Source organism: Mus musculus, chromosome 11 (genome assembly GCF_000001635.26).
Source record: "Mus musculus strain C57BL/6J chromosome 11, GRCm38.p6 C57BL/6J".
NCBI classification, from domain to species: domain Eukaryota; kingdom Metazoa; phylum Chordata; class Mammalia; order Rodentia; family Muridae; genus Mus; species Mus musculus.
The window spans coordinates 100545221-100572566 of NC_000077.6; the positions used below are offsets into that span (position 1 = coordinate 100545221).

Here is a 27346-nt window from a genome sequence, read left to right on the forward strand (position 1 = left end):
CATGCAAATCCTCACGTCCCTGAGGGCTCTATTATTTTCCTGTTCATTTGGCAGGTAGAACGCGTACTTTTCAGTTCCCTAATGTGCTTGGTCAAGGATCACGCAGCTAAGAAGTGACAAGAGAGAAGGCTGCCCAAGCCCTCTGACTCCGGTTCCAAAATTCTCTCTCCTTCCTAATGGGACCTGGAGTGCTTAAGCCTTAATCCTACTTGGAATTTTGCCTCCAATTCTCATTTTCTTGGCTTGCTTTGTCTGCGAGGCTTTCCACGTGGCAACTGGAGGGGAGAAGCAACCTACAAGCAAACAGCGATCACTCTGGAGCGCCAGCGTCCTGCAGCCGCCGGCCACGCGCTCAGCACTTGTCTGACCGGTGTGCGCAGCGTGGCGACACAGGCGCATGAGCACGCTGGGCGGGCTCACCCGGAGGCCTAACACCGCCAGGGGAGGGGAGGGGAGGGACCGGAAGTTAGACTATCTCTCTAGGTTGCTAAGAGACCGGGCTGTCCCAAAACAAGCCGGCGATTCTCCAGCCTCTTTTCCTTTCTGAATCTGCTTCAGAATTTCCAAAAGTAGGGTGACCATGTCGGACGGTGATATCTTAAGAAGCACTTTTCCCTCTTACATGGCAGAGGGGGAGAGGCTTTATCTGTGCGGGGAGTTCACTAAGGCCATTCAAAGCTTTACCAACGTGAGTTGCGCTTTGATCCTATTACTGTGTTGCCTTCCTCTTTTCCCCTCCTCCCTTTCCCTCTCTTCCTCCTCCCCTTCTTCTTTCCCTTCCCCTTCCTTCTCCTCTCCCCTCTTCTTTTTTTCTCTTCTTTCCTCTCTCAACCTCCTCCCCGCCTCCGCTCCTCTTTTGAGATAGACACTTGTTCTGTAGACCAGGGTGGTCTCGAACTACCCCTACTTCCTGAGAGATGACTTCCAATGTGCACCCTCATTCCCAACTTATGATTTGAAAGGAAGGTGCCCTCCTTATGTCCTCTGGAGGCCAACTCCCTATCTTGCAGTTGGCCTCTGGAATGATGGAACCCCAGCTTGCTACCTGGACCCACCACCATTGTGTTGTTGATGAAAGATTTGTGTGTATGTATACCACATGCATGCCTGGTACTTTTGGAAGCCAGAAGAGGGAACTGGATCCCTTGGAACTGGAGTTACAGGCAGTTATGTAGCACCAAATGGGTGCTGGGATCCAGATCTGGGTCCTCTACAGGAATAGTAAGTGCTGTTAACCAATAAATCAACACGATACCACCCCCCACCACACACACACACACACTTCACCACTTAAAGAAAAATATTTGTATGTGATGGGTGTTTTGCCAGCATGCATGGACCACATGCATACTTCCCTCTTAGAGTGTGGAAATGGACTGAGGGGTGTGAGCTGCCATGTAGGTGCTGGGACTTGAACCTGGGTCCTCTGGAAGAGCAGGCAGTCAGTCAGTTAGTGTTCTTAGCTGCTAAAAAATCTCCAGTCCCACCCAATTACCATTTTTTTTTCATCACCAGCAGCCCTGAGGTCCATTTTGTGGATATCATACTCCTGGTTCCCATGATATGCCACTGTCACACATAAACCCTGACTTTTGCCATTTTCTCTTATAGTTTCTCACTAATGCCTGCCAGTTGGAGACATAATGTGACCAATCATTAAATGTTTCATGATTACCTTTCTCTTGATAAATTCAGTCTCCCATCCTTAGCCACAGATTGCCCAAGAAGCTAAATGTAGAAGTCTTTGGCACAGGCTTGCCTGTAAGAAAGTTGTCGGTGAAGTTAGGGCGTACTGTAGTAACCTTATTGAAAATTACACCATTGTACCCTACAGGGATTGGGAGTCGTTTTAGGATATTAGACTCACTGCTCTAAGCAGTGTGTGTCCGTCTAGGATGTCGGGGAGCGGAAGGGGTTACTATTGTTTTCTTTGTATATATGAGGAAGTGAATATAAAAGTTAGGTAACATGCCCAAGGTCACTGCACTGAACTAGCTGGAGTAGTGGAGGAAGGATCCTGTGAGCCAAGCATTCAGACTCCAGTTGCCTGGGGTGCCAACCTCCAGACTGCAAGGTGTTCTGATAACCTTTTCCTTTGCAGGGCTGGAGACAGTGCTTAGCTGGGTAGAGTGTTTGCCTTGTGTGCATGAAGCCCTGGTTTGATCCTGCTTTTGAGTGTGTTGTCCCACACTTTCAGTCCCAGCAGCTGGCAGGTAGAGAGAGAGAAGGAACAGAGATTTAAGATCATCTATGGCTACTTAGCAAGGTCAGGGCCAGCGTGGAATACTGGAGATCCTGCCTCCAGAACAGAATAACCATTTCCTTTGCTAGAAACTATACTTTTCTTTTGGGGTGCTGGTGCTCCGACCCCACATGCTTGCCAGTTGCTCTTCTTCTGAGTAACATGAGGAGCCCATAGCCTCCTTCCTTCCTTCCTTCCTTCCTTCCTTCCTTCCTTCCTTCCTTCCTTCCTTTCTTCCTTCCTTCTTTCTTCCTTCCTTTCTCAAGACGGGACTTCTCTGTATAGCCCTGACCATCCTGGAATTTGCTCTGTAGACTGGGTTATTTCGAACTCAGAGATCCTCCCGCCTCTGCCTCCTCAGTACACACCTGAGAACTGAAGGCGTGCACCACCACACCCAGCTCTACTTGGCATAGCATCGGGGCATGGTGGTACTTGTAAATCCCAATATTCAGGGTGCTGAGACAGGAGGATTTTGAGTTTGGGGCTGGCCAGGGCTACATAGTGAGTTCAAGACACGCCTGAGCTAAACTGGCAAAACTGTTTCCAAAGAACCAAATTAAAGCAAACCCTTAAACGGAGTGTCAGCCCACTAACCAATCCCAAGACTTCCCTCAAGTCCAGCTTCTCTACCATCCCCCAATCTTTCACCTCTTTCCCTAGTCACAGCCTCTAAGAGAAATGACGACCTGATGGGCATATGGAGTTAGGAGTTCCGCCAGTTCCCCTCTCTCATGGAGCAATCTGGTCCTAGAGAAGCTGAGACAGAAAGTAAAGATGGCCCCAAGGGCAGGTTAGGAAGCCCTCCCATTCTAGGAAAGATAGCAGCTGCTTCCTCTTCCTAGAAAAGAAGGAAGGTCTTAGAGAGGGCAGACTTGGTCTGACGCCTAGGGGATCACGTCTGTCTTTCCTGGCACCAGTTTCTAGTGCAGAGCCACCTTCCCTTGGGGCAATGTTCTCTTCTGTCTTGGTTACCCCTGGACCAGGGCAGACATTCACCACAGCTGTAACAATCTCAGTCCGAAGGGGACAGGACATAGCTGGATGTGATGACTCTGCTTGTCGTCCTAGCATTTAGGGGAGCTAAGGCAAGAAGATCAGGAGTACAGGGGCAGCCTCAGCTACATAATGTGTTTGAGGCCATCGTGGATTATGTGAGGCTCTGTCTCAAGAAATATACAGACAAAGATGGCACAGAGGAGAAAGGTACTTTTGGCCAAGTCTGATTGGCTGAAATTGAACCAAGTCTTATAAGTTGTTCTCTGAGCTGTACATGCACACTGTTGCATGCATAGAACCACATGGGCCAACACGCACACGAAATTAATTTTTAAAAAAAGAAAGGAAGGAAGGAAGATTTCGGGACATGGTGGGGGAGGTGTGTGTGTGTGTGAGAGAAGTGCCCATCCTTACACTAGGGCCTCCAGATGGCTTCTGTCTTCCTCACATCTGTGTCTTAGTTCCCCAAAATAGTGATAATTCTCAGTTTACTACATGAAGAAGGAGGAGGAGGAGGAGGGAGGGGAGGAGGAGGGAGGGGAGGAGGAGGAAGAATAAGATGGTGGAGATGGTGGCTCAAGCCAGGTGTGACAGCATACATCCATAATCCCGGCTACTCCAAAGACTGAAGAAGTGAAGAAATAAGAGGAGGGTGGGCATGGGTGGTACATACCTGAGCTTGGCAGAGTACTTGAGACCAACTTGGTCTATCTACATAGCAAGCTCCAGGCCAGTCAAGGCTACAGTTTGAAATTATATCTCCACACCAAACAACAACGAAACTCCAACAAACCAGAAAGACAGAGAGGGAAGGAGGGAAGGAGAAAAAGAGAAGACTCGGACTAGGTATAACTCAAAGGTAGAGAGAACTTGCTCCAACACTCATAAAACTCTGCATTCTAGGCCTTGCACACAAAGGCTCGGGGATGAGTGACCCGAGTTTTAGATAGTCCTGAAATCTATTCTGTTTACGTTAGCCTTTGACATTTACATTGCAAATGTGTGCAGCCAACTCAGGTTTCTTGAACTTGATCGACATAAACCATCTTGTAGTTGTACTGCTGGAAGGATTTGGCAGAAAGTCACAGATCCTCAGCCCAGCCAGTTCCTACGTCTTAGCCAGTGGCTTCCTCAGTAGCCGAGATAGAGCCTTCTCCGAGATCAGCCACATACAGATAGAGATGTTCACGTTCGCTGAGCCAATGGGTTGGGCTGCTTGCATCTGATGAGACTCAGAGGCAGGAGTCCATGTACTGACCTGGAGGGTCCCCTTGAAACTGCCACCCTTCTGGGTCAGGGTGCCGCCTTGCTCCTCCTGGAATCTGCACTTCCCTTTGGCAGGCTCTTCACCTTCAAAGTGGAGATAAGAACTGCCTGGTTGCCCGCTCCAAATGCTACCTGAAGATGGGAGACTTAGAGAAGTCCTTGAACGATGCTGAGGCCTCACTTCGGAACGACCCGACTTTCTGCAAGGTGACTGCCGGATGGGAGGGCTCAGTCTTGCTTTCGCCATTTCCATTGCAGCAGACTCTGGTTACTGGGAGTTGAAGAACCAGCTGGGTCACTTAGTGTCTGATGCCCTTTCCTCCTCAGTGCCTCCCTGCCTCTCGCAGGCCAACCTTGACCTCCAGCCTTGACCTTCAACCTGGGACCCTTCCATGCTACCGTGCAAGTCCTTTAAGGTCTTGGCTCTCCACCTGGGTTTGACTGTCTTTCATTCCAGGGGATCTTACAGAAGGCTGAGACACTGTACACCATGGGAGACTTTGAGTTTGCCCTGGTGTTCTATCATCGAGGCTACAAACTGAGACCTGATCGGGAATTCAAAGTAGGAATTCAGAAGGCCCAGGAAGCCATCAACAACTCGGTGGGAAGTGAGTGAGCGAGGGGCTGTGCCTTTATCTAGGAAGGCTCAGCAAGGTCAAGGGTGCAGAGGGCAAGCAGCTACCACCGGGGGACTCTCACACTTAGACTTGGCTGTTGCTGAGGTCACAGGTCAAAATTCTGAGGAGTGACCTTCTAGCCATGCTAGGTGGGCTGCTTTGAAGCTGTCCTTTCTGAAGTCATACATAAACTAGAGTTGGGTTCTGAGTCCAGCCTTTCTGAGGTTGGCTCCTCCGCCACCATACAAGTACCCAAGGGTTAGTTTTATCCACCAGCTCCACGGCAGAGGGAAGAGGGAAGTGAAGGAGAACTTGTCCCTGTGGATAGCAAAGTGTGGAAATAGCACATGACAGAGTCTCCCTTCATCCCAGATCTCTCTGTATTTGGAAATCTGGCTGCTGTGGCTTTGGGCTAGTGGGGGGCCCACCTAGTGTCTAGGACAGTGTTTTACCAACCACCCTGCACCATTCTGGTATTAGGGTGGCTTGCAGCCACCTCTGCCAAGGCCTCTGCCATCTCCTTGCCAAAGGCAGCCATTTCCACATAAAAGTATGTGATCGGTCATGCCTGAGGGGCTTGGCCCTGCTCAGTCCCAGCCTCTGTCCTGCAGGTCCTTCTTCAATCAAGCTGGAGAACAAAGGCGACCTCTCCTTCTTAAGCAAGCAAGCTGAGGTAAGGGGCCTGGTTCTGAGAGCACGTGGACCTTCAAAACCCTACTAACAGTCCACTGGGAACATCTCACTTCTGCCCATCTTGGGCCACCGTGAGATTCGGCCTCGGCTCCAGAGGTATCTTGGGAATCCAGCTAGACCCAACCAAGCATATTTCACGGTTCTCAGGGCCACAGAGAGTCTTGTAGGAGCAGGACTTTGGAGTCTTAGACTCTCGATCCACCCCACATGCTCTGAGCTCCTTTTTTTGTTTGTTTTGTTTTGTTTTGTTTTGTTTTGTTTTGTTTTGTTTTTGAGACAGAGTTTCTCTGTGTAGCCCTGGCTGTCCTGGAAGTCACTCTGTAGACCAGGCTGGCCTCGAACTCAGAAATCCACCTGCCTCTGCCTCCCGAGTGCTTCGCTCTGAGCTCCTTACTGAGGCTCCTCTGAATGTCCCTCCATTTCCATTTTCCAGAGTAAGAAAGCCCAACAGAAGCATCTGCCTATAAAGCAACTCTCGTACAGCACCAAGCATGAAATCAAGCGGAAGGGCTCGCTCAAGAGCGAGAAGACCGTGCGGCAGCTGCTCGGGGAGCTGTACGTGGACAAGGAGTATCTGGAGAAGCTCCTTCTGGATGAAGGTCTCAGGCCCGTGGCCGGCAGGGCTGGGGGCAGTGGGTGGGAGCTCAAGGGACAGCCTGTCTTGGAATGCAGCCAACCCAGACCTATAGAAACACAGCGTTCTCACTCGACTGAGGTCCAGGAGGCTAGGCAACAGGCTTCTGCTCATATCTGAACCCAAGAAGTTCACACACAGGGTCCCCACTTTTGTGTGTGTGTGTGGACTTCTTTGTCGACCTCACATCACTGTGATAGAACACTTGAGATAATCAGCCTGTAAGTAGGAACGAACGATGCTGGTCTGGTACCGTGGCTCATATCTTTCATCCCACCAGAGGAGGAGGCAGAGGCAGAGCAGGTGGGTCTCTGTGACTTTAAGGCCAGCCTGGTCCATGTAGCAAGTTCTGAGATAGCCAGGATTATGCAGTGAGACACTGTTTCAAAAAAATTTTTTTTTATTTTGGCTTAAAGTTTCAGAGATTTCATAGGTATTCAGGTAACCCTATTGTTTCAGGGCCTGCTGGTGAGGCAGAACATTGTTTGGGGAGCACCCAGTAGGACAGAGATGGCCAGGAAGTAACAAAAGAGGAAGGGGCAGAGATTCCAGTGCCCCCCACCCCCATTGGAAGGCATGCCCCAGACAGTGTAACTTCCTGACGATAGGCTCCTCCTCCTAAAGATTCTTCCAGCCGGGCGTGGTGGCGCACGCCTTTAATCCCAGCACTTGGGAGGCAGAGGCAGGCGGATTTCTGAGTTCCAGGCCAGCCTGGTCTACAAAGTGAGTTCCAGGACAGCCAGGGCTATACAGAGAAACCCTGTTTCGAAAAACCAAAAAAAAAAAAAAAAAAAAAAACAACAACAAAAAAACCTAAAGATTCTTCCATATTCCAGTAGTACACTGGCTAGGAAGCAAGCCCTAACACATGGGGCCGTTAAGGGAGGGACACTCACGAGGCAAATCACAACCACTGCCGCCGTAGTCTGTACGGTGGGTAAAAGAACCTGACAGATGGGTGCTGGGATCTGAGCGCAGCAGCACTACATGTTCTGAGACATCATCCGGCCCATCCCTCATTTCACAGACAAGGAAATAGAATTCACCGAATGTACAAGGTGGCAAGCAAGGTGGCAAGCAAGTCAGTGGTGGCGTTACCAACAGAATCCAGTCCAACACACTGTGCCGACAGAACCCTCAAACTGAGGCCGCCTACTAAGCTGCCATGGCGGTGTTGCTCTGCCCTGATACACCCGAGCAGGGGGCACCCTGGAAACAAGTACCCTCTCTCCAGAAATGGTTTCCTAAGGTCTCCTGCAGGGTTCTCTGAAGGGTTTTGGCACACCACTTTACTGTTGGCACATCTCCTTGGTAACAAGCCTGAAGGCTTCCTGGTCTCTAGAGGGCCTGCCACGGAGGGCAGGAGTGGCCTGAACATTATCCCAAGTGGCCTTGCGTCATTTCAATTGGCCCTAAGCTCTGGCCACAGAACAGACAGGATGAAGGCACACCCCTACAGCTCCCAGCATGCACCAGTGTACCTGGCACCTGGCTGCTGGACAAGGACTGGCAACATGGACCAATGTTTCCATTCAGACTCGTCTTTATTCCCTGAGGACACAGCTTGAAAGGAGGGACCCTTGAGTATAGGCTTCTCAGAAAGTTGTCCAAAATACCCTTATGGTCCCTCCTCTTTTGCCACAAAAAGGCCTGTCCCAAGAATGTCCCCTGGCTTTCCATCACCACCCACATACTCCTCATTTCCTCACTGCTGGGGCAACTGCAGACAGAGGTCCTCACAGGGCCCTACATCAGGGGTTCCAAGCCTAGAAAGGGTGACTCCCCTCCATGTGTGATCTCCTTGATGCCTCTGCACAGATCTCATCAAAGGCACCATCAAGAGTGGCCTGACCGTGGAGGACCTCATTATGACTGGCATCAACTACCTGGACACCCGCAGCAACTTCTGGAGGCAGCAGAAGCCCATCTATGCCAGGGAGCGAGACCGGAAGCTGATGCAAGAGAAGTGGCTGAGGGACCGGAAACGCAGCCCCTCGCAGACAGCCCACTACATCCTCAAGAGCCTAGAGGACATTGACATGTGTGGGTAGTATTCTCGGGCATGGGGGATGGAGAGAGGCAACATGATAGTCAGAGCCTAGGCCTCTGCTGACTTGTGGATGGAAATTATCTGGGAGGAGTTGGTCCGTCAATATGGAGTTGACCTCCGTGTCAACTCCTTCTCTCCCCAGTGTTGACCAGTGGCAGTGCTGATGGGAGCCTCCAAAAAGCTGAGAAAGTCCTTAAGAAGGTTCTGGAATGGAACCAAGAGGAGGTACCCAACAAGGACGAGCTGGTCGGGAACTTGTACAGCTGCATAGGCAACGCCCAGATTGAGCTGGGGCAGATGGTGGCTGCCTTGCAGAGCCACCGAAAGGACCTGGAGATCGCCAAGGAACAGTGAGTGCCCTGCAGTGGCCAAGGTCCCTAGGCCTCTGAGAGCCTTTGCCAGGGCTGCTCCTAGGTTGTTCCTACTTTCTGTCCCGCAGGGCAGGCCTGAGGGAGAGTCCAGTGGAAGTAGGGGTTGAATACTCAGGACTGAGGGTAGAAAGCAAACCTAGGCTGGTAACTTTTTTTTTCTTTTTCTTTTTAAATCACACACAAGAACATAATGGCTAAAAATCCCAGCGGCCTGGCTCTTGGTGTTTGTTTGTTTGCTTGTTTGTTTGTTAATTTTTGTATCAGGCTCTAGGCCTATCAGTTATTTCTGGCACTAGGAGCATAGCAATGTCCAGATATAGGTTTGGATATCTGGCAAAAAAAAAAAAAAGTGACACAGTCATAGACATTAAGTTGCAATTGTGCTCCTGTTAAAAAAGGAAAAAGTACAGGTGAGGACATCTGGGTGGGAGGTGTGGGTACAGCACACCGGCCTTGTGGGAAGGCCTGAGGCTGGAGGAAGCTTCAGGCTGGAGTGAGACAGAGGCCAAGAGGAAGCTGCACAAAGTCAGGCAAAGCTAAATGAACCATGGGGTGACCCAGGGGATAAGGTCTGGGGTCCGGTAGATCCAACTGGGCTGTGGGATCTCAGGCAAGTTGCTTCCCCACCCAGTCTCAGTGTTTCCACGCAGTAGAGTGTGCTGGACTGTCCCTACCCTGGTGTGGAGGGGAGGGTAGATAGAAAGGTACAGGCTAAGAACTTGAGACCTTAGGGCTGGGAATGTCGCTCAGTGGGTAGGGCAGTTGCCTAGCATGTTCAAGGCCCTGGGCACAGTCAGTTCCAGTTTACAGGCGGACACACACGGAGACATACCATATCATACACATTCATAGACACACATACATCACACACACACAGAGACATGCTATGCACACACACACACACACACACACACACAGACATACTATATCATACATATTCACAGACACACATACATCACACACACACACACACAGACATGACATGCACACACACACATACACACACACACATACCACACACAGAGACATACCATACACACACACTCAGATATACCATACACACGCACAGATACCACACATACACACACACACCACATACCATACAAAGGCCCAGACACACACCACAGAAACAGGCATACCATATACACGCACAGCGACACCACACACACATACAGACACACAAGAGAAAAACAGAAACCCAAGACTGTGCCTGGTATTCATCTAACAGTGATAAGTAGTCTCCCTGAAGTGAGCTGTTCTCAACTGGAAACTCCCTGACAGAGAAATACATCACTTTTAGGGAATCCTGATTTTTTTTTTAATTATTATATATATTGTCTGTGTGTTTATTCGTTGTATGTGTGTGCACACATGGATACCAGAGCATTGCTGTGATGGGAGGAACAGTTGGGATCATTTCTACCACACAGGTCCCGGGATCAAACTTAGGCCATGAGGTTTGGCAGCAAGCGCCTTCACCCACTGAACCATCTCCCTAGCTCCGAGCATCCTGACTCTAAGTCCTCTGGAGTCCTTCTTGGCTACAGTGTCCACTCACCCACAGTTCTGAACTCTTCTCAGGCTCCTGCCAACTTGTATGTTGTTCAGTTTGCAGTGGATTGGTGGCATGCTGTTGCTCTTAATGGCTTCTCTATACTGCCACCAAGTGGGGACCATGCTTTACCACATAAGCCCTCTGGGGAGATACTTCCTATTCAAGCTCTACCACCCACCCACTTTCACTCAGTGCCTCAGCCCTTAGCCGCAACTGCTGCTCTCCTTTCCGTCTGTCGTCCGTCCGTCCGTCCGTCTCTGCCTCTGTATCGCTCTCTCACTGCTCCCACAGATCTTCAAAGCCACACTGCCCTTTGCCGGCGGTCCTTCCCAGCTGATTAACAGGGAAATAATCTAGTATCCAGCATAATACCGCTACCAACACTCCCAGAAATGGGCTCTTCCCAAGACTCAAGGCTTCCCAAGATAACAGGCAATGACTTTCCCGGCCGTAAGCCCTGTTTGCCTGCAGTGCAACTTGCAGCCTTGTGCACATTGGCTCTAGCTCTCTCCTCACTTAGCCACCATGCCCTCAGTGCCACCTGCTCCTGGGCAATGTCTCCTAAGGGCTAAAGAGGGAGACTGAGCCGGGCATGGTGGCGCACGCCTTTAATCCCAGCACTTGGGAGGCAGAGAGAGGCGGATTTCTGAGTCCGAGGCCAGCCTGGTCTACAGAGTGAGTTCCAGGACAGCCAGGGGAACACAGAGAAACCCTGTCTTGAAAAATTATTTAAAAAAAAAAAAAAAAAAAGAGGGAGACTGAGTTATCAGCCATTAGAATGGAGCAGGGGTGGTGGTGGTAGTGGTAGGACAGACCTGGAGTAGGATGCAGACATGACCTTGATTCCTAGCTCTGTCACTCAGAGCTGTGTGGATTTAAGTCGCTCATCCCCCTCGGTTTCCTCACCTGTACTGAAGGCCTAATGATACCACCTGACAGGGGTCATGAAGGTTAGATAAAATGTGCGCACTCTGACTGTCTTAATCACAGCACTTGGGAGGCAAAGGTAGGTGGATCCCTGTGAGTTCTAGGCCAGTCAGGACTACATAGACTCCTGTCTCAAAAAGAAAAAAAAAAAGTATTGATAGCCCGTTGGATGCAACCATCTCCCATAGATTTTTTTTTTACTTCTCTCACAAGCCCTAGCCCTATTTTTTTAAAAAGATGTATTTATTTATTATATGTAAGTACGTACACTTTAGCTGTCTTCAGACACTTTTTCTTCTCGCTCTGGCCCCACTTGCTCCAGCCCCGGTCGCTCTGGCAGCCCAAAGATTGATTGATTTACTGATTGATTTTATGTAAGTACACTGTAGCTGTCTTCAGACACCCCAGAAGAAGAAGACACCACTTCAGATCTCATCAAGGATGGTTGTGAGCCACAATGTGGTTGCTGGGATTTGAACTCAGGACTTTTGGAAGAACAGTCAGTGCTCTTAACCACTGAGCCATCTCTCCAGCCCCCCTAGCCCTATTGTTTAACAAACTCCAAGGCCTTTTTCTTTGAACGTCCTGTAAGCAATCCCACATGAAACCAGTCCCAGTCTGTCCCTTACATCGGTCCCACATATATTGCTCCAGGAGCCCCTGAGCCTTCGACAGCCACTCCTTGGAGGAAACCCAGGAGGCTTTTGGGTACTTCCCTCCCTCTATCCTGCTCATGTCCTGACCACCTGCCCCAGGATTCCTCAGCTGGCTCTCCCACAAAAGGAAAACCCGGTGAAAACCCAGTGGTTGCAGGCTGCTCTCAGCCAACACGGCTTTCTTTGGGCTTCCTTCGGACCTCAGACAGTAAAGAGCTCTGTGCAGGTCATTCCAGCCTGAAGCCATCGAAAGGGTCCCAGCTTCTCGATGCTTTTGGCTCCTTCAGCAAGGTGTCCCTTTCCTCAGAGCTTGCTCTGTCAAGCCACTCCCACTCATTCATCAGACCCTGGACTCAGGGTCTCACTCTAGGAAAGCCTTTGACCCGGAGTGGCAGTAGGAATGGAGGAAAAGGTCCAGAAATCCCACCCTGTTCCTCCCCGGCCACTGGTATCCTATTGGTCCTCTTAGACACTGGGCTTTGGGAAGAGAGTCACTCTCTTGTTACCAGTTCTTGCCACATTAAAAAAAAAAAAAAAAAGAGTGTTGTATCTGGTACAGTATTTAGACAGCCTTACTTCCTTTTTTATTTTTGTGTTTTGAGACAATTTCACTATGGAGCCCCAGGATGGCTTCTAACTCCTGACTCTCCTACCTCTCTCTCCCAGGAGTTAGGATCACAAGCTCAGGCCACTTGGCCTGCCTACTTCCTACCTTTTCAGCATCCGCAAACAGGGCCTTACCTGGAAACTCCAGTCTAAGTGAATTCTACGCACCCCTCCCTCATTCTTTCTGAGACAGGGTTTCTCTGTATAGCCCTGGCCCTGGCTGTCCTGGAACTCACTTTTGTAGACCAGGCTGGCCTTGAACTCAGAAATCTGCCTGCCTCTGCCTCCTGAGTGCTGGGATTAAAGGCATGCGTCACCACCGCTCGGCTCCCTCCCTCATTTTTGTCAGCCACTTAGAGACTAGCCAGTGACTTGTTCAGGAGGTTTCTAGGTACGCATTCCAGTGCTCATCCATTTTTTGGGTGGATGGAGATTTGATTTATGTGCCTTCCTGTCACTGGTAGTTTGCTGTTGTTTTCCTCAAGATAGGATTTCAAGTAGCCCAGGTTGGCTCGAATTCGCTGTGTAGCTGAGGGTGATTGTGAACTCCTTGGCCTTCTGGCTCTACCTCCCTAATAGGTGTGCACCACATGCCAGGTGTGCACCCAGGCGATCGAAAACTCCTTAACTTCCTGGCTGTTGGAATTGTAGATGTGCACCTTCATGCCAGGTTTGTGCAGTGGTTGGGGGACCAAACCCAGGGCCTTGTGTGTCTCCACAGTCCTTGCATTATGAACGTTTCTGATGGTAGAGCTGGAACCTAGGCCTCAGGCATGCTCGGCAAGTGCTCTAACACTGATCCACATATTCAGCCTTCATTTTCTGTCTTTTGTTTTTAAACAAGATCTCACTAAGTAGCGCTGGCTTGCCTGGAACTCACTGTATAGACCAATCTGGCTTCAAACTCACCAAAATCCATCTGCATCTGCCTCTGGAGTTGGAGGATTAAAGGCATAAGGGTGTATACCACCACTCTTGGCACCTCCCTTATTAATATTATGAATAAATTAAGAAGCCACAGGATTTACCTGTCACACCACAGGAGATTACTCACTCTCGCTTTTTAACTTTTTAATAGTGTCAGGAATCCAACCCAGGGACTCCAGTACGCTAGGCAGGCTCTACCACTGGGCCATCCGCCCTAACCCCAGGGGAGCCCTCTCTGCAAGGGAAAACCTATCTGAGGCAGCCCATGAGGGCAGCTATTGAAAACCAAGGCTGAGGACCCACAGAGACACAGGCAGGGACACTGCCAGAGAGGGGATGCTGGACAGGAGGCTTGGACTGGGCATGAGGAGAGCAAGGATCCTCCTTGGCAGAGAGACATGGGCACCTGGAGGGTCTGGAGATTTTATGCTGGTCTAGGGACCAGGGCTATGGGCAGCTGACGCCCTATAAGGGAGTTTGGCTTTATAGAAAGTTCTGCCATGCTGGGTTTGATTTAAAACTGTGTGGAAGTCTCTCACCCCACCTCCTTCCCATCTCCCTGGGACCTCACTGGAGTATGCTCCTGTTTATGACATACTCACGTACTTAGACACATACAGAGGATTTTCAAAACAAGAACTCATTTCAAGGTTTTTAAATGAATAAAAGAGACCTGATAGTCTCCTGTGCCAGGGGAATCTTACAGAAAGCTGAGACACTGTACACCACGGGAGACTTTGAGTTTGCCCTGGTGTTCTACCATCAAGGCTACAAACTGAGACCTGATCAGGAATTCAAAGTAGGAATTCAGAAAGCCCAGGAAGCCATCAACAACTCGGCGGGACGTGAGTGAGCAAGGGGCTGTGCCTTTATCCAGGAAGGCCAGCAAGGTCAAGGGTGCAGAGAACAAGCAGCTACCACACACTTAGACTCTCACACTTAGACTTGGTTGTTGCTGAGGTTACAGGTCAAATTCTGAGGAATGACCTTCTAGCCGTCCTTGTTAGGCGGGCTGCTTTGAAGTACTGTGATCTGAAGTCACAGGCTAGAGTGAGGTCTAATCTCCAGTGCAAACAAACAACCAAAGGGTCATATTCTTCCGTTTTGTTTGGCTTGGTTTTGTTTTTTGAGACAGGGTCTCATATAGCTCAGGCTATCCTCAAATTCATAATGTAGCCAAAGCTAGCCTTGAACTCCTGATCCTCCTACCTCAACCTCATGAGTGCTAGAATTAACCCGTGTGAGCCACTAGGACAAGCTGTTCTTGTTTTAAAGTGACAGTCTTACTGTGTGGCCCAGGCTGGCCTCAAGCTCCTGGCTCAAGTGATTCTTCTGTTGCAGCCCTACTGGGTGGATTGGAACTTCTGTCCTGTGCTACCGTGCCAGGCTCTGGCTTCACAGAAAGGTGCTGAAAGGAAGATGTGGAGAAGCCAGCCTGAGATGGGAAAGAGCGAGGTGCTATAGGAGCAGATCTGTAGCTGAGGGCTGTTAAAAATCAAAATGGAGTCACTAATGCTAAATTTCCCATTTCTAAGCTGAAAGTATGCTGTTCAGTTCACTGGAGAAAAGAGTATTACAGAGATAACCACCAAGTTTGATAAATGGGCCAGTTCCAATTGGCAAGATAATGAAGTCTCTCTCTCTACCGTAATCCTTACAGGGAAAAGGTACCAGGAAGTAACCTGATGCTAGCCAATCTTATTTATTTTTTTTTTATTTATTATTATACATACGTACACACTGTAGCTGTCTTCAGACACACCAGAAGAGGGCATCAGATCTCATTATGGGTAGTTGTAAGCCACCATGTGGTTGCTGGGATTTGAACTCATGACCTTCGGAAGAGCAGTCAGTGCTCTTAGCCTCTGAGCCATCTCACCAGCCTGCTAGCCAATCTTATTTTTCTGTCTCTGTGTCTTGGCCTTAAATAGAAAGTAATTTGGAAAAGACCACCCTCTTCCAACTTCCTCCTTCCTCCTCCATCCTCCTCCATTTTCCTCCATCCTCCTCCATCTTCCTGCATCCTCCCATCCTCCTCCATCTTCCTATATCTTCCTCCATCCTCCTGTATCTCCCTCTATCCTCCTCCATCCTTTTTGTTTGTTACTTACTTGTCTGTGTTTTCTTGACCCCCTTTCTAGTTATATATCTACTCTGTTCAGTCACTGAAATAATCATTTTATTTTGCGGAATGAAGCCTTGCCAAATTCTAGAAGCAAAAATAAAGCTAATTATAATCTTTGAGCTAAGTTTTAATTGTTCCCTTTGACAGCGAGAGGGAGTTTTTAAAAAATTACTTGTGTATGTATGTGTGTCTATGTGATTGTGTATGTAGCTGTGAGTGTGAGCAGATGGAAGGCAATGGAGGCCAGAAGATGTTGGGCATTTGCCTCTAGCACTCTGCCTATTCCTTTGAGATGGTGTACGTTCCTAAACCGGGGACCCTTCCCTCGCCTCTGTGTGTGTGTGTGTGCGCGCGCGCGCGTGCGCGCGCGCAAGCATGAATGTGCACGCAAGCATGAACATATGTTCATTCGATGGCTCCTATGCCATCTTCTGTATCTTCAAAGCCAGCAACATAGGCCCACATAGATAAATTTTCCATATTTGTTGCTGGGGAAAGCTCAGGGTCTTGAGTATGCTAAGCAAGCACTGAACGACTGAACTGTACCCCCAGCCCCTGACTTTTTCATTTTATACATCATAAACTTCTTTTCACATCAACTAATTACCATTGTTATGTCACCCCTAATAGGTTGTTTCTAAAATAAGAATCATTTTAATTCATGTTCTTGTTATGTTATCTTAAGGTAAAGTCTAGAAAGAAAATTGTTGGACCAAAGGGAACATCTTTGTAAGCTGTCAATCCTGGAAGGATGCTGATGATGTCCATCTCAGGCTAAGGGCACAAATGGGTCTGTGTGACACAGCCTTGTCAGCCTGGACATCTTCCTCTTGGAACTCTGAATTCCTGGAGCCTGGGCCCTAGTGTCTGCCTTTTTCACCATAATATCTGATTTCTACTTAATGGCTGTTTTTTCTGCTTCTCCACAGTGACCTTCCAGATGCAAAATCGAGAGCCCTTGACAATATTGGCAGAGTTTTTGCCAGAGTTGGGAAATTCCAGCAAGCCATTGACACGTAAGTAATACAGACTGCCCCTTCCACACCCTGGGACTGGGACTTCCTTCCCTCACACCAGGATTCCAGTCTGGGGACTTAAAGCCAGGCAAAGAGGCATTAGTAAATGAACTGAACTTAGAATCGGGTGTGGCTGATCATGCGAGTAATCCTAGTTATTTAGGGGATTGAGTAGGAGCATTGTCAGTTCTGGGCCAGATAGAGCTACAGAACGAAAGCCTATTGGAGAAAAAGAGGAGGAGAAGGAATAGCAGGAGGAAGAGGAGGAGGAAGAGGAGGAGGAAGAGGAGGAAGATGAGAAGGAAGGAAGGGGGAAAGGAAAAAGGACCAGATGACCTTCTCTCTCTCTCTCTCTCTCTCTCTCTCTCTCTCTCTCTCTCTCTCTCTCTCTCTCTCTCTTCCCCTCCCCCTTCTCGGTTTTCTGAGACAGGATTTCTCTGTGTGGCCTTGGCTGTCCTGGAACTCACTCTGTAGACCAAACTGGCCTCAAATTCTCAGAGATCTGCCTGCCTCTGCCTCCTGAGTGCTGGGATCAAGGGCGTGCACCACCACTGCCCACTACCTAAGAACTCATTTTTAATTTATTACTTATTGTTTACTATTTATTATTATTATTGTGTGGGTCGTATGTTTGATGTGAGAATGGGGAGCAGGCATTTGTGTCTGACTAATTACTTGTGACGGCCAGAGGAGAACTTTGTGGAGTCAGATCTCCCCTTCCATATTTACGATGGTTCTAAGATCAGACTCAGGCCACCAGGCTTCTATGGCAAGCTCCTTCCTCATGGAGTGCCTCACTCGCCCGGAGCTCATTTCTAGGTGACTCTGAGTTTAGAGCTGATAGACCAACGGACCTTTGCGACTTCCTTAGAGGCTCCTCCATGACTCTGTTTACCTGTGTAGGGTTTAGGGGAACTGCATCTCAACTTCCCAGATGGTTTGTTTGAGGTCTAACCCTGAGGTTAGTTATCTATTCAGTGGGGTGGGTGGGCACAGCCCTAGGGAGCCTCAGAGACAGCCCAGACCCCGAGAGCCAGCCTTCTTGAGTGCAGCCACCCTTTCTGGAGAGACAGTGTCCTTCAGGCCTCTGACTCTTGTTCACCAAGCATCCTTCCAGGTCACCCTTGATGCTCTTGGCCTCTGTGTACTTGAGAGTGGTTCCTCCCGGTTGTTGAGTCTGCACTTGAACTCACTCTCTTGCCTCAGCCTCCCCAGTGCTTGGAATTACAGGCCTGTGCCCTTGAGCCTAACCTAGTAATCCTGGGAAGTTATTTTTGTGTTATTTCAGTTGCTTCTGTTGCTTTCTTATTGTTTGTTTTTTTTTTTTGCGGTGCTGGAAATAGTCTAGGGTCTCATGCATACTAGGTAATTACTCTCCCAGTAAGCAATTCCGTCAGCCCCCAGGTGCCTTTTTCAAACGTTATTTTCAGTGGTTATGCCAAATTTGATTCCATAGATGTCACCAAAAAGAGCTCTGGCAGTCTGGCAATATGATGGTACTTACTAATTATGCTCTGGACCGGACTGGAAGAATGGGTTTTACTCTGCTCCCACAGGAAGCCTGGGTCTGCCGAGGCTGAGGCTGAGCTAGGAAGGAGCTGACCCGTTCTTCTTCTTCTCCCCAGGTGGGAGGAGAAGATCCCTCTAGCCAAAACCACCCTGGAGAAGACCTGGCTCTTCCACGAGATTGGCCGCTGTTACTTGGAGCTGGACCAGGCGTGGCAGGCCCAGAGTTATGGGGAAAAGTCTCAGCAGTACGCTGAGGAGGAAGGGGACCTCGAGTGGCAGCTGAACGCCAGTGTCCTGGTGGCGCAGGCCCAAGGTAGGGAGGGGCTCGGAGACTCCCAGTCCCAAGGGCTGAGCCTAGCATCTCTGTGTTTCCATTCTTACCATAAGTTGGAGAATGAGGACAAGCAACCCATTTTGTTTGTTTGTTTGCTTGCTTGCTTGGTTCCCTATTTGTTTGCTTTGTTTTGTTGAATTGATGAATGAATTTAGTTAGTAGGTTAGTTTTGTTTTTTGAGACAGGGTTTCTCTGTGGAGCCTAGTTGTCCTGAAACACACTCTGTAGACCAAGCTGGCCTTGAACTCACAGCTCCTCCTGCCTCTACCTCCCTAGTGCTGGGATTAAAGGCGTGCGCCGCCGCCGCCACCACCTCCCAGCTTTGTTTTAAGTTTTAAATCATATTTTTAACGATTTCTTTGAAGATTTCACAGAATGTATTTTTACCTGCCCTCCTCCAGTTCCTCGCAGATCCACCATCACTTCCCTTCCCACCAAACCTTGTGTTATCTTTTGCTTTGAGCCCACTAAGTCCAATCTGTGTTCCCCAACTACGCTTGGGGGTGTGGGGCCTGCCTTAGACTGTGAGCCACCTACCAGGGGCTCACACCATGAAAGAGAACTGACAGCTCTCAGGAGCCAGTAGATCCTCAGCTGGGGGCAGGGATCTATTCCATCACTCCCCTTCCGTGTCGGGATTTCGTGCAGCTCAGACGGGTCCAAGTCTTACACAAGCTGTCCTAACTGCTGTGCGTTTATATAACAACTACCCGGTTGTGTTTAGAAAACACTGTTTTCGAGAAGTCGTCCATCTGGCTCTTAGCAATCCACCTGCTCCCGCCCTGTGAAGATCCCTGGGACTCAGGATGACGTGATGACGTGATGACGGGATGACGTAGACATCCCACGTAGGCTGGGCACTCTGCAGTCAGTTATCCCCTGCATGTTGACTGGTTCTGCATTAATTGCCATTTGCTGCAAGAGGAAGCCTTTCCGCTTAGAGCAGAGAGACGCGCTCACTCGTTAGGAGTCAGTTGGGTGCTAGATTTATTCAGTAGTAGTGTGTTCTCTCCCAGGGCGTTATCACCTATCTGGCCACAGGATCTTGGCCCCATAGACAGTGCGAGCTATGGATTCCATCTTTAGACTGGGGCCTTAAACGCCCTGTCCCCACCCCTAAAAAAAAATGGTTGGTTGTTTCCATATCTCTTCTGCCACTGTTGCAGCCATGGGTTTATCTTGCTAAGCCAGTCATTATTTTTGCTTCTGGGATTTAGAACTGGGTAAAAAAAAAAAAAAAAAAAAAAAAAAAAAAGGTGCTTATTTGGTTTCCTCTGGCAGTGTGCATCTCTGCCGAGCCGTAACTCCAGGCACCAAGTGGAGCTCTTTTTTGGGGGTGGAGGGTGGGGGGTGGTTGAGACAGCCCTTTGTAGACCACGCTGGCCTCGAACTCAGAAATCCGCCTGCCTCTGCTTCCCAAGTGCTGGGATTAAAGGTGTGCACCACCATGCCCGGCGACACATCTCTTTAATCTCAGTGAGGCAAATGGATGTCTCTGAGTTCGAGGCCAGCCTGGTCTAAAGGCTGTTCCAGGACAGCCGGGGTTATACAGAGAGACCCTGTCTCAAAAAGTGGGGAAAAGACCCAGCAAAAGAAAGCAAACTAGTGAGATAAAGAGGTGGCTCAATGGGCAGAAACATTTGCTACGGAAGCATGAGGACCTGAGTTCAAATCCCCAGTACCAGTGCTAAAGCCAGGAGAGTTGAAGCCAGTAGCTGGAACACTGAGATTCCAGGAGATCATTCACCAGCCAACCTAGCAGAAATAGAAAGATCTCGAGAGGAAGTCACTATGCATCTTCTTCCTCTGGTCTCTGCATGTGTGCATAGGTGCCTGCACCTGCACCTGCACACACATGCACACAACATATGCTAATCATCATCACCATCATCACCATCATCACCATCACCACCATCATCACCATCACCACCATCATCACCATCACCACCATTATCACCATCATCGCCATCAGCAGCATCCCACCTGAGAGCCGGGAAACATGGAGATATGGCTGTGTGCCACAGACAGCTGCTGGAATCTCCATTCCCCTTCTCTGATGGGACGGAGACCAAGTGGCTCAGCAGAGCTCACCCAGCCTGCTAAGTGCTGGAGCTGAGCCTGGACCAATTTGCGGAGTGACAGAGTGAAAGATCAGTGGCCTTAAAAGAGCTCCACTTACCGGGCATGGTGGCGCACGCCTTTAATCCCAGCACTCGGGAGGCAGAGGCAGGCAGATCTCTGAGTTCGAGGCCAGCCTGGTCTACAGAGTGAGTTCCAGGACAGCCAGGGCTATACAGAGAAACCCTGTCTCAAAACAAAACAAAACAAAACAAAACAACAAAGACAACAAAACAAAACAAAACAAAACCAAAGAGATATGTCACCACCATCTGGCTCTCCCCCATTTTGTTTTGTTTGTATTTTAAAAAAGGGCGGGGGGGGGGGCTGGAGAAATGGCTCAGCAGTTAAGAGCACTGACTGCTCTTCCAGAGGCCCTGAGTTAGATCCCCAGCAACCACATGGTGGCTCACAACCATCTGTAATGAGATCTGATGCCCTCTTCTGGTGTGTCTGAAGACAGCTACAGTGAATTTATATATAATAAATAAATTAAAAAAAGGAAAAGGAAAAGGAGACAGGCCTTATGAGTCTCACGCTGGTCTTGAACTTGACACATAGCCAATAAGGACCTTACCCTTCCCTGTCTGTACCTCCCAAGTGCTGGGGTTACAGGCGCATCTCCTCTCCCAGTTTCTGTAGTTCTTGGAGTCAAATCCAGGGCTTCATGCTTCACTCATCATAGCCTCTACCAACTGAGCATGTCCCCCACTCTACAGAGTGTTTTCTGAAAGCTACCTGAAAGTATGGATTGCATCTCCAGGAACCGTTTCCAGATGGGGTTATAGTCCCCACCCTGGAGGCACACATCGTGTGCACCGTTCCTGTTCTAAAATCGGTCCCCTCACTGAGGGCCTGGGAGCTACAGTGCCGGTCCCTGTGTCCCAGTCCTCAGTGCTGCACAGACCAAAGATGGGGCAGGGCTCCTCGGGGGTCATCTGGAGCTGATCTCAGTGGACACAGGTCCTGGCCGACCAGGGGCTCTGTCAGCGTTACAGACTGTCTCAGTTTGTTCTCTGCCTTCTTCCCCGCCCGCCTCCCAGTGAAGCTGAGAGACTTCGAGTCAGCTGTGAATAACTTTGAGAAGGCCCTGGAGAGAGCCAAGCTGGTCCACAACAACGAGGCGCAGCAGGCCATCATCAGCGTGAGCATCTGTCAGCCGCTGGGCTGGGGAGGGGTGGAGTGGGTGGCCCGGCTCTCGGCCCCCTTAGCCTTTCCCCAGCTGCTTATCGCCCATCCTTCACAGGACACAGGCCGGCAGGGCGCTGGCTTTGACCTTTGCCACTGCTGACCACCTGTCCGGCAGCCGATCCGAGTAGTGGTTTGATTTGAAACAAACAAAAGAATCGAAACTTTTACTAAACAGTCACCTCTTCCATTTACTATGCACTGTGACACTTCCTACTGTCTTATTTATGTATTAATAATGTAATTATCCATTAACTAATTCATTAGATATGAGGACCTCTTTCCATTGCCCAGGTTAACCTCAACCTCCTAGACTCCAATGGTCCTCCTGCCTTAGGCTCCAAAGCCGCTGAGACTGTAAGACACTAGGTGTGGGCCATCACACTACACGTGGCTTTCCGGTTTCCTTCGTTTAATGTGGATTGACATTTCCTCTTCCTTCTTTTTCTATTTTCCGTGTGTGTGTGTGTGTGTGTGTGTGTGTGTGTGTCAGCTGCCCAGGTCCCCCTTTCAGTTTCTAGCCTTCTACCCTTCCCCTAACAGACTGTCTTGTGCCCATGAACAAGCACTTTAATCTCTGTCTAGAATTTTCTTTTTTTTTTTTTAAAGATTTATTTATTTATTATATGTAAGTACACTGTAGTTGTCTTCAGACACACCAGAAGAGGGCATCAGATCTCATTATGGGTGGTTGTGAGCCACCATGTGGTTGCTGGGATTTGAACTTCGGACCTTCGGAAGAGCAGTCGGGTGCTTTTACCCACTGAGCCATCTCACCAGCCCCCTGTCTAGAATTTTCTAAGTCCTCCTAGGTTTGACCCTTCCCCTTCCAGGAAGCTCTCGGCTAACTCCTAAGTGTTAGCTTCGAGATCCTCTCCCAGGGGACCTTCCATGACCCCCTCAGTTTTCAGTCACCCAGCCCCGCCCAGGAAGCAGCTGCAGAGTTCGGTTTCTTACTCATTAGCCATATTTCAAGTGCCCGGCAGCCACGCGTAGCTGGTGGGACCGCATGGTACAGATGGAGAGTAGTCCCACTATTGCAGGCATTCCTGGTGGGCAGTGCCAGCCTAGACTAGAAGTGCCAGGGGGCAGAGTCCACAAGTTGAGTGAGGCAAAGCCAGGAGGTAGCTCAGGCTTGTCCAGCCCCGCCCCCACCTGTCTCCTCCCAAAGATACTGTTCCAGGTGGACCTCAGCCAAGTCCCATAAAGCCCTCTTCAGGGGTCCCCCACCTACCTCTTCTTGACCACCAGGTTCCTCAGGCGCTTTTCACAGGGAAGTTCTGGAGGCACACAGGTACAGGCATCCCCCCAGTATAATCATCTGCTAGAGTGGGTTTTGATGGGGGTGCCTCTCCTCTGAAGCAGGCCCCTGCTGAGAGGCCAGAGCACACAACTCAGCAGCACTGGCATGGCCAAGGGGGCCAGACTGGAGACACGGGTAGCAGCAGGAGCTTGAGAAAGGAGCAGGTCACCTTGTCAGTGACACCCCGAGGATGCACCCAATAGGAGATAGGCCTCAGGCTGAGCTTTGGAGGACAAGCAGGATTGGTCTGGAATAGCGGGGCACAGGGTGGGGGCAGAGAGCTGTGCTGGAGGGACAGGGGGTGCCAGAGAAGAGACCTTTTGGGAGGAAAGTTTATGATGTGGTGAGGCCAATACTTTCATATCGCAGTAGAAAAATCCCTCCCAAGAGACCCCCAGTGAACACCCCTGCTTCTTCTGTATTTCTCAGGGTAGCTTAGGCCTGACATATCGCTGCCCAGTTCTCGTTGAGGGACAGTCCCCGTGACACACACCTCAGAATGCCCACCTTCACTCCAGCCCTGCCACGTGTGTGCTCCACGAGTCTCGCTTGTGGCCCCTCTGACTTGATCCTCTCCCACATGACCACCCATGGAGAGCACAAGTATTTACCTTGCAGTTATTGTGGTAAGGTGGGCTGAGCCCATGCCTGTCTGGCTGTGATCCTGGCCCCATGTGAAGTTTAGTGTCCGCACAAAAACCAAGGCAAAAGCATAAGCCCTTGTCTGTGACCAAGGAGAGTGGGAGCGAGAGCCCTGGTCTCCTGGGAGGCAGGGCTTGGGGCTCTCCGAGAGGCAGCGCTGAGGTTACCCTGAAGGCTGGGCATTGACTTCATTAATTGATCCTCCGTGGCTCCTTGTGGGACCAGGTCTGAGACCCCTCCACCTACCCCTGCCTCTTGCGTTACCATTTCTAGATATGAAACCCAACTGGGCAGGCCCCAGAACCATGTTGTCCACCAGGCATCCAGTTACACATATCCTAAAGCCTCAGTATCCTAGAGCTCAGTGCCAGCCTCTGAGATGACTGACAAAGATGGAGGCTCTTCAAGACCTCACAGAAAGCAGGGTGTGGGGACATGCTTATAATCCCATCAGAGGCAGAAGCTGCAGCTCGGACCGACATACTTAATGAGTCCCTGTTTCAATTTAAAAAAAAAAAAGATTTATTTATTACTATACATAAATACACGGTAGCTGTCTTCAGACACACCAGAAGAGGGCGTCAGATCTCATTATGGGTGGTTGTGAGCCACCATGTGGTTGCTAGGATTTGAACTCAGGATCTTCAGAAGAGCAGTCAGTGCTCTTAACTGCTGACTCATCTCCCCAGCCCAAGAGACCCTGTTTCAAAACAAAAAGCAACCAGGTGGCGCATGTAATCCCAGCATGTAGCAAGTAGAGGCAGGAATTTGAGGCCAGCCTGGGATAGAGAGCAATAGCCTGTCTCCAAAAAAAAAAAAAAAAAGAAAGTGTTCACCAGCTCCTCTGACTTCCACAGGCCTTGGACGATGCCAACAAGGGCATCATCGAAGAACTTAAGAAAACGAACTACAGGGAGATACTCAGGGAAAAGGCAGAGAGACGTGAGTCACTACCCCTTCCGTCCCTCCCCCACCCTTCTCTGCCAGTTATCCTGCCTCACTCACCAGTCACTCCCAAGGCCAGGTTGGCATTGCCCTCTGAGTATGCTCACTCACGCAGTTGCCAACAGCAGCTGAATCTCTTCCTGGATCAGGACGGGGATGGCCTGGCTTTGCCCCCAGCCCAGCTGCCCTGTAACTTCGTTCTTCCTTCTTCCATTCTGTCTTCAGGTTATTCGTGGGGTATTTACCATTTTTATCACTTGCAGTGTGCCAGGTAGGTGTTAGATTCTCAGACAGACCAGGGACTCTTCTCTGCAGGGCCCACAGCCCACAGGACCATTACTCTGTAGCAGGGAATGGCCATCACTTCCTGACGTTCCTCTAGTCTCTCCCCACCAAGTCCTGGGTTTACAGGTGTTTGCCTCCAGTTCTCAGGGCTCAGGACTCAGGGTCATCCATCCATTGCACCATCTCTCCAGTGCCTGCCTCGTGGTAGCTGATTCCCTCAAAGAGAGGTCAGTCCTCTGTTTGGAGATTGCATGGAGCAGTTAAAAAGCCACTGGAGTGATGGATAGGGGCTGGGGAGTGGGGGGTGGGCAGAAAAGCAACTTCTCCTCTGGGCCAGCCACAGGCAGAGGAAAGACCTCATGCCTTCTCATGGGGGCACTTCCTTCTCTGAACAGAAGAGGGCACTGTTGTCTATCTTTTTACCTTGGGATGGCTGAGCCCCTTTTCCACTGACTTCGCCATGAGCGGCTTCCAGGAAGAAGAGCATGAAGGATACCCAGGATGCGATGGTGACTTTTCTGTATTTATCAGCCAAGGAGCAAGAATCATTAAGACGGCGGCTCTCCAGCAGCCCCTCTTACTCACAGCCTGCTCACATGTTTACAAAAGAACTGGACACTGACTGCTCCCCAGGGACAAACACAATGGTGGCAGGATGGGGCCAGTGGGGGGGGAGAAAAAAAAAAAAGACCCCGTGTCCCCTGTCAACACCTATGCCATTTTTGTCCAGGAAGGAAGGATGTCTTTTGCATCACAGCAGTGGGAGGCAGGGTTGTGGGAAGATCTGATACAGTGTGACAGTACCATTGTGGGAGGGTCTGATACAGTGTGACAGTACCAGAGCAGTGGCTGCTCACAGGGCATGGAGCAAAGAGTAAAGCACCAGTGCCATTTCCTGTAGGGAAAGAAGCCTGTGTTCTTGGGTCAGGCCGTCCAGGGTTCTAATTCTGGTTTCGGTCTTTCTTGGACTGTGGTGAGTTCTCCTTTGTGCCAGTATCGGGCTCCCTTGCAATTGCGTGGTAATCCAGCGGTGTGACATATGCGGTGGCATCTCACCCGATGGCACAGCAGAGCCTCTCCGGGACCCGAGCAATGATTGGCTCCCTCCCTTGGAAAGAGTGTGACATGTGACACCATGTGACCGAGGCCACCCTCAGGTCTTTGCATGGGCCGCGCGTTTCACCCTGCACCCACCCCGTTCTGTTTTTCAGAGGACATCATGTCACAGATGGATTTGCAGGGAGCATCTGAGAAGGAGCCGCTGCGAGGGCGAGAGGAGCAGGAGAGGGTGGTGAAGCAGTGGGAGAGGGACCAGGAAAGTGAGAGAGAAGCCACGGATGACGAGCAAGACAGGAAAAGCTCGGGAGGACTCAGCAAAAAACTGTTGGGAGACGGTCACTCGTCAAACCTAGGGATTAGGAGAGAGTCCAGAGAAATCTACAGAAGGCTCTCGGACTACTCCAGCCACCTACCCTCAGAGGACGGCAGCCAAAAACAAGAGAAGAAACAAGCAGAAGCAGCCAAAGGGGAGGTCCAAAAGTTGGAGAAGACAAAAGAGGAATAATCTAAAGCCCAGGCTACTTAACAACAGAGAAGGGATGAAGACCGCTCAGTAGGCTCCGAGGTTCAGGCGGACAGTGTTCCCAGGTGTTTTGGAGAGGAAACACTGGGAGACTCACTCCTACAGACCCCCCGCCCCCGTTTCTCCATTAAATATGCGCCTTTAACTTTTATAGATCTTGAGTGACACTGTGCTGCCTCCCACCCCTCGTTCTCAGTAGGGACCAATGGAAGAGATGAGCAGGGTGGGTGGAGAAGCAGGTGAGTGTCTGAGAGCGCAGAACCCTGAAAGAACAGGAAAGGAAAGCCCCGAGAACCGTTGACTCAGTTTCCCCAGGATGTACAAGGCTTGGGAGTGGGGTGGAGATATACAGAAACCCCAGCTCTGCTGACATCATCCATCTTATAAAGCCTGTAGGCCTTCAGAGTAGATTGGAGTAAAAGCTGTGTCTACCGGCAGACTGTCTGGGAGAAGAGTCCCAGAATGTGCGGCCTCCTCTGTGCAGCCTTAAGCTGCCCTGGGAATATTATGTTCTAGAACAGCACAGAAATCCCACTGAGAAGGCTGTGACTTCCTAGAGTTAGCGAATAAACATCTGGCCTCAAAAGGATCAGCCTGGGCTGGAGAGATGGCTCAGTGGTTAACAGCAGTCCTGAGTTCAATTCCCAGCAACCATGTGGTGGCTCACAACTGTCTGTAATGGGATCTGATGCCCTCTTCTAGTGGATCTGAAAACAGCAACAGTGTTCTCATACACATAAAATAAATAAATAAATC

At 49.9% G+C, this 27346-nt stretch overlaps 1 protein-coding gene across 4 annotated transcripts; it reads left to right on the forward strand.

Moving 5' to 3' along the window:
- The first annotated feature begins 387 nt into the window (after nt 1-387).
- On the forward strand, nt 388-27346 carry Ttc25 (tetratricopeptide repeat domain 25). 4 transcript variants are annotated; one of them, NM_028918.3, is made up of 12 exons: nt 388-688; nt 4583-4714; nt 4965-5115; nt 5736-5797; nt 6251-6416; nt 8270-8494; nt 8644-8851; nt 16598-16684; nt 18310-18506; nt 21689-21789; nt 24636-24720; nt 26220-27346. In NM_028918.3, exons 1-12 carry the CDS (start codon nt 581-583, stop codon nt 26570-26572), a joined length of 1875 nt encoding a protein of 624 aa, NP_083194.2. In that variant the 5' UTR covers nt 388-580; the 3' UTR covers nt 26573-27346. The 4 variants fall into 4 exon arrangements, 3 of the variants coding, with proteins under 3 accessions (NP_083194.2, NP_001350103.1, XP_006534428.1); XR_388541.4 differs by having other exon boundaries at nt 395-688; nt 24636-25517; nt 26220-26308; XM_006534365.4 differs by having other exon boundaries at nt 395-688; nt 24636-24994; nt 26220-26350.

What these genes read in the sequence shown, in the direction of transcription:
- Ttc25 (NM_028918.3), top strand. Translation starts at nt 581, where the DNA reads ATGTCGGACGGTGATATCTTAAGAAGCACTTTTCCCTCTTACATGGCA. An exon ending in GAAGCTCCTTCTGGATGAAG is followed by an intron (nt 6,417 to 8,269) that starts GTCTCAGGCCCG and finishes GCCTCTGCACAG; the next exon opens with ATCTCATCAAAGGCACCATC. An exon ending in CTGGAGATCGCCAAGGAACA is followed by an intron (nt 8,852 to 16,597) that starts GTGAGTGCCCTG and finishes GCTTCTCCACAG; the next exon opens with TGACCTTCCAGATGCAAAAT.